This window comes from Antennarius striatus, chromosome 22 (assembly GCF_040054535.1).
Source record: "Antennarius striatus isolate MH-2024 chromosome 22, ASM4005453v1, whole genome shotgun sequence".
NCBI lineage: Eukaryota > Metazoa > Chordata > Actinopteri > Lophiiformes > Antennariidae > Antennarius > Antennarius striatus.
In genome coordinates, this window is record NC_090797.1 from 487,241 (window position 1) to 499,816 (window position 12,576).

Here is a 12,576-nt window from a genome sequence, read left to right on the forward strand (position 1 = left end):
GCAGCTGAGCGCCCCCCAGTTTTATTTTATGGATGGATACAGTCGTCACGGCGACAGGTGTTGATTCTCCTCCAGTCAATCTGTGATGAAATGTAGCCAATCAACTTCGAGTAAAACGTGACTTGATGACCTCATCGCAAACGTGTCTGAGATGGCGGCGACGGCCTGCAGTCCAACAAAACCAGGTCGAAACTGTGTGTGTGTGAGCAGAGGTCAGCCCCACCTGACCCCTGGTGTCTCAATCTTACTGACTGCCGGTCGTTTGATTTGCAGACTGTTTTCAGGTTAAAAATGGGGCGTGTCCTGACATTTAGAGTGATTACATCATTGCTGACACGTGTGACATCATTCCTCCACATCCATGATGACACCTGTGCTGCTAACGATGCTAATGTAACAGCTAACGGGTATAAACTGTTTACTGTTTGTGTGTTGTTGTTTGTTTGTCAACAGGGTGGGGGGGGGCGTCCCATTCCTGATGTTTACAGGAGGTGGAGCTGAATCTAATTCATGCACCACTTTACTCTGATTAGTCATTAAAAAAGCCCCCCCCCACCTTACCTTTTCAACCTGCCCCACACAAACCCCCACCCCTACCCCAAACCCCCCACTCACACATTCCACGGGAAAAGGAGCTGTTCGTGCAGTCCTGGACCCCCCAGCTATGTCAGGAGAACATGTCAGCGTTGAGCAGCAGCGCAGAAACTCTTTCCAGCCTGAACTTGTTGGGCAGAGGAGCAGTGCCCTCCCCGTGAGCCCCCCTCAGTACCCCCAACCCCTCAGGCTCGGACCGGCGGGTCCACGCGGGTCCGGTTCGTACTGGCGGGTCCGGTCCGGTCACCGGATCCATGCGGGTCCAGTCCCAACCGGCGGGTGCATCCGCTGCTCCATGCGCTTTTACGCACGGCGCTTTTACGCACGGCGCTTTTACGCACGCCCCCCCCCCCGCTCCGCTCGTTACCGGGCGGTCCGGTTCGGTTTGAGCTGGCGGTTCGTCACGTGCGTGTGTGTTTTAACGCCCTCCTCGGGGCGCGCGCACACGCACACGTCACGCCGGGGGGGAGGGCGCAGCCGGTTTAAGACGCAGCGAAAGTGAGAGTCGGTCCAGACGGAGAGGTGAGCGGCGGTGCGGCGGGGGGGCCACCGGAACGCCAGCAGCTCGTGCGCTGACGTGACACAGCGACACAAACACAAGACACGTGGACACACCGGCGGCGCGCGGACGCACGATGCCGGTTCCCGGTGAGGACCGGGAGGAGACGGTGGCGCTGATGACGCGGGAGGGGTCTGACCCGGACCGCTGCGAGCGCGTGCACATCAACGTGTCGGGGCTGCGCTTCGAGACGCAGCTGAAGACCCTCAACCAGTTCCCCCACACCCTGCTGGGGGACCCCAAGAGGAGGGCGCGTTACTTCGACCCCCTCCGGAACGAGTACTTCTTCGACCGGAGCCGCCCCAGCTTCGACGGGATCCTCTACTACTACCAGTCGGGGGGGCGGCTCCAGAGGCCCGCCACCGTGTCGGTGGACGTCTTCCTGGGGGAGATCAATTTCTTCGAGCTGGGGGAGGAGGCGGTGGCGCGCTTCAGGGAGGAGGAGGGCTTCATCAAGGAGGAGGAGAGGCCGCTGCCGGGGGGCCGCTGCCAGCGGGGGGTGTGGCTCCTGTTCGAGCACCCGGACAGCTCGGGGCCCGCGCGCGGCGTGGCCGTCGTGTCGGTGCTCATGATCCTGATCTCCATCATCACCTTCTGCCTGGAGACGCTTCCGGTGTTCCGGGAGGAGGCGCACGACGTGAACCACACGGCGCGGGCCCCCCCGGACCCGTTCACCCAGCCGTTCTTCATCGTGGAGGCGATCTGCATCGCCTGGTTCTCCTTCGAGCTGCTGGTCCGGTTCCTGTCCTGCCCCCGGAAGGCGGCTTTCTTCCGGGACGCGCTGAACGTCATCGACCTGGTGGCCATCGTCCCGTTCTTCATCATGCTGGGGCTCGAGCTGGCGGAGCCGCACCGGGACACCGGGGGCCAGGCCGCCTCCCTCGCCATCCTCAGGGTCATCCGGTTGGTCCGCGTGTTCCGGATCTTCAAGCTGTCCCGGCATTCCAAGGGGCTGCAGATCCTGGGCCAGACCCTGAAGGCCAGCATGCGGGAGCTGGGCCTCCTCATCTTCTTCCTCTTCATCGGAGTCATCCTCTTCTCCAGCGCCGTCTACTTCGCCGAGGCCGACGAGCCGGAGTCCGCCTTCACCAGCATCCCAGAATCCTTCTGGTGGGCGGTGGTCACCATGACGACGGTGGGCTACGGGGACATGTACCCGGTGACCATCGGGGGGAAGATCGTGGGCTCGATGTGCGCCATCGCGGGGGTCCTCGCCATCGCGCTTCCGGTTCCGGTCATCGTGTCCAACTTCAGCTACTTCTACCAGCAGGTGACGGAGCACGAGGACAACTTCCGGCACACACACGTGACGTGCGACCAGGTGGAGGACGTGGATTCCGTTAAGGTCACCTACACCCCGCAGGAGGCCTTCACTGGGATGTGAGCCACCCCCCCCCCGTTTTGACCGGTCAGTCTTCCATGACGTCACGTACAATCAGATGTAGCACGTCATTCTCACGGGTCAAGTTTTTTTAACTTAAGGCGGGTTTTCATTCTGAGACCAAAGATGGGTGAGTTGACAGGATGACGTAGGACCCCCCCCCATCATCATCATCTTCATCATAAAATTAAATTATTCTCAAATGATTTTATTCTGACCTCCGACCTAAAAACAGGACAGAGAAGCTGAGACTGGATCCGATCCGGTTTCTGGTCCCAAAGCGCCCCCGTGTGGCCCAGCGGGGTCCCTGTGGATGCAGTTTCTATAGCAACCGGTTTCGAATCCGATTCGAGTCTTAAAACTTCAGAAACGTCCCAGAACCTGAAATCAGGTTCAGATAATTTAGAAAATATATTTTCACGTTTAAGAGTTTTAAAGTAATTTAAAGTTTTTTTAAAAAAAATTATTTAAACCAAACTGATTGATTTGATTTCATCACGTTTTGTTCTGTAAACAACAGAAAACAGAAACTTTTAATTAATATTAATCTAATCGCAAATATTAAACTAAATCTAAAAGAACGAGGTCAGAATCATCAGCCGATAATTTATTTATAATAATTTTATTCAAAGTCTAATAAATAAAAAATAAACTTCAACTGATTTGGAACTAAAGTTTCAAAAGTTTGCTCGTCAATGGAGGAGAAAAAGAGATGGACTTCCGCTGATGACGTCATGATGACTTCACAATGTTTACGTTTTGTCAGTCACATGACCCATTCAAAGGAATTCTGATCAATAACCCACGTATCCTGATCACGATGATTGATTAGCGAATAGAAACAGAGACGAGCGTCCCCACACCTCCCCATCCTGACTCTGCCCCCTGTGGACTCCTGGCTGGTCACATGACCGCTACGCTGGATCATCAAGTGTTTGATTGACATGAGGAGGGCGGGGCGTCAGCTGGAGGGAGGAGTCTCCAACCGGACCGGGACCAGACTGGACCGGAACCGGAACAGGTGAGTGCTTTAATCTGCTCTAACCTGCTGATCCACCTGGTTCTAACACTTCCTCCTCCCCAGCAGCAGGGGGCGCCAGCCGCGTGGAGAGAGATGTTATTGATCAATTCCAGAACCTGAGCAAATCAATAGTTCAGGAGTCAGGTTCTAACGGTACTGGTGGCGGCCAGCAGGGGGCGGCAGCTCCTCTCAGCTGAACGTCAGACCAGAACCTGCAGCAGTTTCACCCCCCCCCTCCCGACCCCACAGGTTTAGAACCAATCACCAGCTGATCAGAGGTGATGTCACTGCTGTGATGTCACCACTGTGATGTCACTGAGCAGAAGCTGAACTAAACTTTATTGACAAGTGTTTACATAGGGAGGTCACATGACCGCCTTCAAACGCTGACATGGCTGGTTGTAGGTCACGTGTCAGGACTCAGCCAATCAGCTGTTTTTTGTTTGTTTTTGTTTTGTGACAGAACAACGAGCTCAGTGAGGCGTATGAGCCGTGTTAGCCCCCAGCTAACTGACTGTGTCCCCCCAGGGGGTGATTGGACAGCATGTCTTCCTGCCCCCCATAACCTGTGTGTGTGTGTGTGTGTGTGTGTGTGTGTGTGTGTGTGTGTGTGTGTGTGTGTGTGTGTGTGTGTGTGTGTGTGTGTTTGTGTGTGTGTGTTTGTGTGTGTGTGTGACAGCTATTGTTAGCATCCGTGTCACCGCTGAGGGAATCTATGCTGACCCCCCCACGACCCCCCAGTTCTTTTTCCGCTGCAGACAAACACATGATGCTGTACAAAACGCAAGGTCAGTGACGTGAGGTCACGTTTGAAACACGCTAGGGTTCGGTTGTCATGGAAACATCAAGGAGGGTCATGTGATCGTATGATCTTCATAGTAATAAATAAATGTACTGATCTGAAATAATGCATCAGTTACAGAACACAGCAGGTCAGAGGTCACGTTTTCCTGGTGATTGATGGTCATGTGACTGCTGCTGAGCTGTGGTCGCCATGGAGACGGCATCATAACATCCAAACAGCAAGACACGAGTGTAGCTCCTCCGGATCTTCATGTTGTTGTTGTTGTGAGGGGAGGTGGGGGGCTAAAGGGGTCAAACCTGTTGATTCTGGTTCTGGTGAACAGTGGAGTCAGAACCTTCTGTTGCCATGGTAACCGTTAACATCAGTGTGTTAGCGTGAAACTGTAGCTCTGAGAATAAACAGGAAGTGATGGCTGCTGCTTCCTCAGCGTGTGTGTGTGTGTGTGTGTGTGTGTCTGTGTGTGTGTGTGTCTGTGTGTGTGTGTGTCTGTGTGTGTGTGTGTGTGTGTGTGTGTGTGTGTGTGTGTGTGTGTGTGTGTGTGTGTGTCTGTGTGTGTGTGTGTATGTATCCATATGTTGGTTCTGGCAGACTGAATGTAAGCAACTACATGGTGAAACAGTCCAGGTTCACGCGGTGAAACAGTCCAGGTTCACACAGTGAAACAGACCAGGTCTCCTGACGGATCGACTCCAGGTGACGTTAGATTAACGTTTTCTTCTTTTTGTTTTCCAGGTGAACAACAAGAAGCCCCTCCTCCTCCTCCTCCTCTTCCTCCTCCTCCTCCTCCTCCTCCTCCTGTGGGCCAACAGGGGGCGCTGTGTCTCTGATCTGGAGCTCTGACCTGAGGTCTGACGTTCTTCAATCACCTGCTGGCTGGACGGGTCCGTCAGCAGGTGTATGTTTGGAAGCTCCGCCTTTCGCGATGGGGGGTGTCCAGTCTCTGCCACTATCACTACTGCATGCTGGGAGCGAACGGGTCATCCTATCTATTCAGTGGGGGTTAAATCTACATTTTTATCATGTATATTTTTTTACGGTGGCGGATAATTTTGTAAGTTTTTATCATTTTTACTGTTTGTATAAAGTGTTTCTATATTTTTCTCTGGAGAAAAAAGAATTTTTTTATGGGTAAAGAAAATATGGGAGGGGTTTATCTATCCGATCATCTGGGATCTGTCTGAATGTGTTTCTGATCTGAATGCTGTAAACCTGTGAAACATCTACCTCACTGACAACATCACCATCACCATCACCATCATCATCGCCATCACCATCACCATCACCATCGCACTGGTTCTGGTGGTTCTGCTGGTGCCGGCGCTCAGGGGGGAGTGTTCACTGTCAGGGGTTTGATTCTACTTCCTGTTCTCTCCTTCATTCTGACACTTGTGATCTATTTTTATAAAATAAATCAGTCCTGATGGATCCTCATGCTTCTTGTCATCTCCTGTTTGTTTACTGGTCTGTTAGCATCTGTTAGCTTCAGTTAGCATCAACCATCATCACCCAGGAAGAGGAGCAAAATATTAGCAAAATATTGATTGCTAAGGTAATCTGCTAATAGCTGCTGGGATTGATTTTCTCCTGCTGATTTTCCATGTTTTCTCCAGGACCCCCCCAGACTCACACATACACAAACACACTCCCCCCTCCCCCAGCATCATCTGATCGGGTCGACCGGACCCGTCTTTGTGTTCCTGAAGCTGGTTAATAATCAATGAGTCGGCTCCTCTGACAGGAACCCGTGTGACCCCCACAACCCCCCCAATCACAGCGCCCCCCGCCCCCCACGGGCTTCACGACTCAGGGGCGGAGCTGGTCCTGAAGGTGGAGGTGTTCAGAGGTCACCTGGTTGGTGGTTGCCATAGCAACGCTGACATGATGTTTTGTTCCGTTTTAAAGACGTTTCTGTTTGTTTGTTTGTTTGTTTTTTTGTTTGTTTGTTTGTTTGTTTGTTTGTTTGTTTGTTTCAAACCTCAACCCTGATGGGGGTGTTTTGGGGTCATACATGTAGCGTGTGATGTGTGCTGTCTTGCATGTGGCCTGTAGTGTGTTGGCGTGTAGCATGTAGCGTGTAGTGTGTAGCATGTAGCATTTGGCCTGTAGCATGTTGGCATGTAGCATGCAGTGTGTAGCATGAAGCGTGTAGTGTAAGATGTGTAACATGTAGCATGTAGCGTGTTTCTCCTGGTATCTCCAGCGGGTCTGAGTGGAGGATTCCACTCTTTTGGGTCGAACCATCAGGATGGAGCCGCGGGGGGAGGAAGGACCCGCTCAGGGTTCATCACGCTAACAGCAGCATCCTCTGTTGCCCGTGCCCCCCCCCCAGTCCAACCCCCAACCCCCCCTCTGGATGGTGGATGGTGCAGACCGCCTCAGCAAAAATAGACCCAGAATCCCCTCCAAGAAAGAGTCATGGTCTAAAAATAGCTCTCTCTCTCACACACACACACACACACACACACACACACACACACACACACACACACACACACACATACACATACACACACACACACACACATATACACACACACACACACACACACACACACACACACACACACACACACACACACACACACACACACACACACACACACACACACACACACACACACACACACACACACACACACACACACACACACTGTATAGGGGTTCCCTGAAGGCGACTTCCAGTTTCATCATCGAAGAAGCTGAAAGAGAGCAGAGCCTCCAACCCTAAACACAACAACAACAACAACAATAATAGTAGTAGTAGTAATAATAATAATAATAATAATAATAATAATAATAATAATAATAATAATAATAATAATAATAATAATAATAATAATAATAATAATAATAATAATAATAATAATGCTTTGATGTATTTTTCTAAATTTCCTAAATTTTTCCTATTTTCCTAAATCTTCACAGATGCATCAGTGGCTCTCTTCAAACAAACAAATAAATAAACAAACAAACAAACAGTCCTGCTGTGTTTGAACTCTGGACCTTTTGGCCGCCGCCACCTCAGGGCTCTTCAGTCATGTGACTCCCTGTCAGCCCGCCTCTCCTTCATCCTGTGGCGTTGGCGTGTCGCCGACCTTCAGGCGCTCTCATTGGTCCACCCCCTTGGGTCATCACCACCCTGGCAACGCTGGAAATATCCCACTAGATGCCAAACAAACATGCTAATGCTAAAGGCTAACGCACCTGTCAGGTGCTGGTTCTGATTGGCTGCTCAGGTCCGACCTGATTGGTCGACATCCATCAGCCTCCAATAACGGAATGATTTGTTTTCACATGAACACCGTGACATCATCAGCAGGTGGCCCCTCCCCCACCGGTGCCTTCAATGTGATAATAATAGACCCTGAAGTCGGGGCCCCGGGGCCACGTGTTGGTCTTGAAGGGCACGGAATGAATCGGCCGCTCTTTTCCCAGCATGCTCCTGGGCCTATAAGTAGCTGCACAGGGCGGGGGGCTGTAAGGCGTTATATAAGATCCCGTGTGTTTATGAATGGAGGGGGGGGGCGTACATTCATAGCTTCTTCACTCAGTTGCTTCTGTAAGCACCTCCCCCCAGCGCTAGCCACTACCCGCTAACCGCTAAGCCAGCCCACTGGAAACCATGGTAACGTTAATCATTTGTTTGTTTACTTCATTTGTTTGTTTACTTCATTTGTTTGTTTACTTCATTTCTTCCAACTCAACCTCAGATGTGATCCCTTCCATCGGCATCGATCACTTCCTGGTAGGCCTCAGCGGCGGCTCCTGATTGTCCGAGCGGCAGAAGGGGGCGGGGTCTCAGGGTTCAAACTTTCCATTTCTGGAGCTCATCTTCAGTTTCAGCGCCGTGAAGCGGCTGAAACCCAACGCCGTGGCCCCCCAGGCAGCTGGGGATCATGTGACATCAGAAACAATGGCGGCGGCCCCGGGGCCCCGGCGACGCCCTTGCGGTGGAGGCGGCGCCATCACAGGTGTGACGAGCTGCTCTCTGCATTTGAACATGCGACCAGAAACTGGAGTCATTTAAATGGTCCAATCGGAGCCTGATGACATCATCAGTGAGAACCACACCTGAAGGGGGAGGTGGTTGGGTTACAAAAGGAAATGACATCACACAAGCGTGTGGCTGACTGCTCAGCTGATCTGAATGATGTTCAAACCCTTTGTCAGGTGTGGAATCTTTTCATCAAAGCTAACAGATTAGCATCAAAAGGTCCAAGCTCCGCCCCCACAGTGTGTCGTTTGTGAGAAGCATTAGCTTGTATGCTAAGGCTGTTAGCTTAGAGGCTAAAGGCTGCCGGTGTTGTACTTCCTGTTTACTTCCTGTTTGATATTTCCCCTGTGACATCATTCTTTGAATCTAGGGATGTTCTGAAAGTCAAACATGATTATAACCCAGAGGTCAAAGGTCGCGATAGCATCAGGCTGGAGGCTCGTCATGAATCACCTCCACGTGTTCCGACCGGCTGCACACACATGAACGAACTCGCATGAGTGAACACGGACGGAGCGTGTGGAGGATCAGCGACGTCTGACGATCAGAAGGAAGTCAAACAAACTAAATTTAGTTCCATCACACGGCTGCTGCACGCGTCCGGTTACAACACAAATAGTGTCTCACACAAACACACACACACACACATGGTCACACACATGGTCACCTTCACATACAGCAGAGGACACACAGCCCTCTCACACAACACACACTTTTATTGTGACGCAGGCGCCAACCTTTATTTTGAAATCAACTCTTCATTAAACTAAATCCTGTGAGTGTGTCACTTGTCCCTACGCGCTGCCTGACAGGCGCCTGACCCTCAGGCGCTGCTAATGTTTACAGTCAGGTGTTTGGGATAAACAAACATTGTTGTTTACGATTACTGTATATATGTAGACCCTATGTAGACGAAATGTAGACCCTATGTAGACCCTATGTAGACTCTGTATGTGGACCTTATGTAGACCCTATGTAGACCAAATGTAGACCAAATTTCTACATAGTCATGGATCTGTCTCCAGAACCGCCTCTGATTCGCTGTCCAGGACTGGTGCTGCCATTCTACAACAAGACAGCGTGAGACGTCACCGAGTGGGCGGAGTTTGAGGCAAAGTAGGCGTGTCTGTTATCAAGAATGGAATCACATGACGACATTCTGCTCTGTGATTGGACGGTCAGAAGCTAAACGTTACCGTTAGAACGTTACCACGTTAAAACATTTCTCTTTCCTGAGAACATCTGCAGCTTGAGCGGGACACGCCCACCTGACGTCATCAAAGGTGAGACGACGTCCTCTGTTTTTTCTTAAACACTTAAAATGAAAATCAAACTTTATTTCTTTAATATAATCATTTAAACATTTTGTTTAATTCTAAATACGTTTGTTTTTCCCCTCCAGCGTCACGTGACCTTCATCCTTCCGGCCGCATCAGCTGATAACTATTGATGAGGAATTTCTTACGCTGAGGAAAACTGCTGGTTTCGCCCTGTTACCATAGCAACACTGAGGTATTTACACCAACATGAGGCCCGACTGTCGCAAACACATTCCTCCAGTCAGAGTTTAAACTGGGAGCTAGCGGGGGGGGGGCACCGGTAACGGGGGTCGCGTCAACTCCTCCGCGAGCCCCGCAGCTTCCGGCGGAGCCGCAGATCCAGTTGCGCCAACTGCGTTTCAGCGCCTGTCTGCATTGCGTCGAAGCCCCCCCCCCTCCTCTCTCACCCCCCTCCTCTCTCACCCCCCCCCTCCTTCCCTCTCACTTTTTCCTCTCCATGAGATCCTCCGTTCTGCCTCCGACGGCCGGACGCGTCCGCTGCGCCTCTGCGCTCCCTGCGCGCCGCCGCGTCCACCGCTGATGCGGCAGCGACCAGCCCTCCCGGGCCCCCCCACCGGACCGGTGGCTTTCCGTTATTTCCGGTATGATTTTGATAACTAGTCGGTTTTTGCTGCGACTGAAGCCTCCTCCTCTTCCTCCTCTTCCTCCTCTTCCTCCTCCTCCTCTTCCTCCCGCCGCGGCGCGGCAGCTCCGACGGACCCGCACCGGGAGGAGGATTCGGATGTGAGACTGGATCACGTTCATGTTTGACTGAAAACCGGAACCCGGATTCGGTTGAAGTTGCGGAGGCGCGAGGACCCTTCCACCCCCCCCTCCCCCGCGCGCGCGCCGGACCGCAGGTACGTTTGATCCGTTAGAGGATGTGTCGTCATGTCGCCGGGGCTCGCGCCGCAGCGCTGCGAGCTCGAGCCCTGATGCATGCGGTGCGTCCCGCAGCTCACGTGTGTTTCCCCCCCCCGCAGCTGAGAGGAAGATCACAGATGATGATGATGATGATGATGATGATGATGGCGGCGGCGTAACCCCCCCGGTTCCTTCCTGCTCCCCCTCCCCGCCTCCACCCCCCCAGGAAGCATGACGGTGGTTTCCACGGAGAACATGGACGACACCTCCACCCTGCCGGGACACCCCCAGGACCTGTACCCCCCCCACGACGACGAGCACGAGGAGCACGACTGCTGCGAGCGCGTGGTCATCAACGTGTCGGGGCTGCGCTTCGAGACGCAGCTGAAGACCCTCAACCAGTTCCCCCACACCCTGCTGGGGGACCCCAAAAAGAGGACGCGCTACTTCGACCCCCTCCGCAACGAGTACTTCTTCGACCGGAACCGCCCCAGCTTCGACGCCATCCTCTACTACTACCAGTCGGGGGGGCGCCTGCGGCGGCCCGTCAACGTGCCTCTGGACATGTTCTCCGAGGAGATCAAGTTCTACGAGCTGGGGGTGGAGGCCATGGAGAAGTTCCGCGAGGACGAGGGCTTCATCCGCGAGGAGGAGCGCCCCCTCCCCGAGAAGGAGTTCCAGCGGCAGGTGTGGCTCCTGTTCGAGCACCCCGAGAGCTCGGGGCCGGCGCGGGGCATCGCCATCGTGTCGGTGATGGTCATCCTCATCTCCATCGTCATCTTCTGCCTGGAGACGCTGCCGGAGCTGAAGGAGGACCCGCGGGAGCGGGCGGCGGCGGCGGCGGCGGGGGGGGTGGCGAACGCCACCGCCTTCTACAAAACCAACGTCCTCACCGACCCGTTCTTCGTGGTGGAGACGCTCTGCATCATCTGGTTCTCCTTCGAGCTGATCGTGCGTTTCTTCGCCTGTCCCAGCAAGGCGGCGTTCTTCAAGAACATGATGAACTCCATCGACATCGTGGCCATCATCCCCTACTTCATCACGCTCGGCACCGAGCTGGCCGACGACCAGGACGACCGCGAGGGGAAGGGCGGTGGCGGCGGCGGCGGCGGCGGCGGCGAGCAGGCCACCTCCCTCGCCATCCTCAGGGTCATCCGGTTGGTCCGCGTGTTCCGGATCTTCAAGCTGTCCCGGCATTCCAAGGGGCTGCAGATCCTGGGCCAGACCCTGAAGGCCAGCATGCGGGAGCTGGGCCTCCTCATCTTCTTCCTCTTCATCGGAGTCATCCTCTTCTCCAGCGCCGTCTACTTCGCCGAGGCCGAGGAGAAGGAGTCCTTCTTCACCAGCATCCCGGACGCCTTCTGGTGGGCGGTGGTCTCCATGACGACAGTGGGCTACGGGGACATGTACCCGGTGACCATCGGGGGGAAGATCGTGGGCTCGCTGTGCGCCATCGCCGGCGTGCTCACCATCGCGCTGCCCGTGCCCGTCATCGTGTCCAACTTCAACTACTTCTACCACCGCGAGACGGAGGGGGAGGAGCAGGCGCAGCTGCTGAACGTCAGCGAGCAGAACCTGGCGTCGGACGGCGGCTCCAGCCGCCGCAGCTCGTCGGCCGTCAGCAAGTCAGAGTACGTGGAGACGGACGAGGACCTGGACAACAGCATCGATAACTTCCGGGAGGCTAACCTCAGGACCGCTAACTGCACGGCGCCCGGGCACAACTGCGTCGGCACGGGGAAGCTGCTCACCGACGTGTGAGGCGGCGCCCGGCGTGTACATATGTACAAAAAACCCACATCGCCATTGGTGTGATTTTTCTCACCCAAACTGGTGGATTACAAAAAAAAAAAAGAGGCGGAGCCTGAGTCGCTTCCTGGAACCACGACGAAGACGTCGGAGAGACGTCGGTGTCAGGAGGCGGGTTTAGAGGCGGACCGGATTGGATTTTATTCCCTCAAATGGAACACGACAATAAATCACAAGTGACGCCATTTTTGTTTTGGCTCCGCCCCCTGCCCGCGGTCGCATGCTAACGT

At 53.8% G+C, this 12,576-nt stretch overlaps 2 protein-coding genes across 2 annotated transcripts; both read left to right on the plus strand.

Annotated features, from left to right (window-relative positions):
* Nucleotides 1–1,157: 1,157 nt before the first annotated feature.
* On the plus strand, nucleotides 1,158–3,053 carry LOC137589295 (potassium voltage-gated channel subfamily A member 3-like). The gene has a single exon (XM_068306941.1). It carries the CDS (start codon nucleotides 1,230–1,232, stop codon nucleotides 2,535–2,537), a length of 1,308 nt encoding a protein of 435 aa, XP_068163042.1. The 5' UTR covers nucleotides 1,158–1,229; the 3' UTR covers nucleotides 2,538–3,053.
* Nucleotides 3,054–10,154: 7,101 nt separating this feature from the next.
* On the plus strand, nucleotides 10,155–12,303 carry LOC137589468 (potassium voltage-gated channel subfamily A member 1-like). The gene is made up of 2 exons (XM_068307250.1): nucleotides 10,155–10,533; nucleotides 10,657–12,303. Exon 2 carries the CDS (start codon nucleotides 10,769–10,771, stop codon nucleotides 12,296–12,298), a length of 1,530 nt encoding a protein of 509 aa, XP_068163351.1. The 5' UTR covers nucleotides 10,155–10,533; nucleotides 10,657–10,768; the 3' UTR covers nucleotides 12,299–12,303.
* The last annotated feature ends 273 nt before the right edge of the window (nucleotides 12,304–12,576 follow it).

Bases quoted from the DNA above. Each gene is read 5' to 3' on its own strand.
- LOC137589295 (XM_068306941.1), top strand. From the start codon at position 1,230: ATGCCGGTTCCCGGTGAGGACCGGGAGGAGACGGTGGCGCTGATGACG.
- LOC137589468 (XM_068307250.1), top strand. From the start codon at position 10,769: ATGACGGTGGTTTCCACGGAGAACATGGACGACACCTCCACCCTGCCG.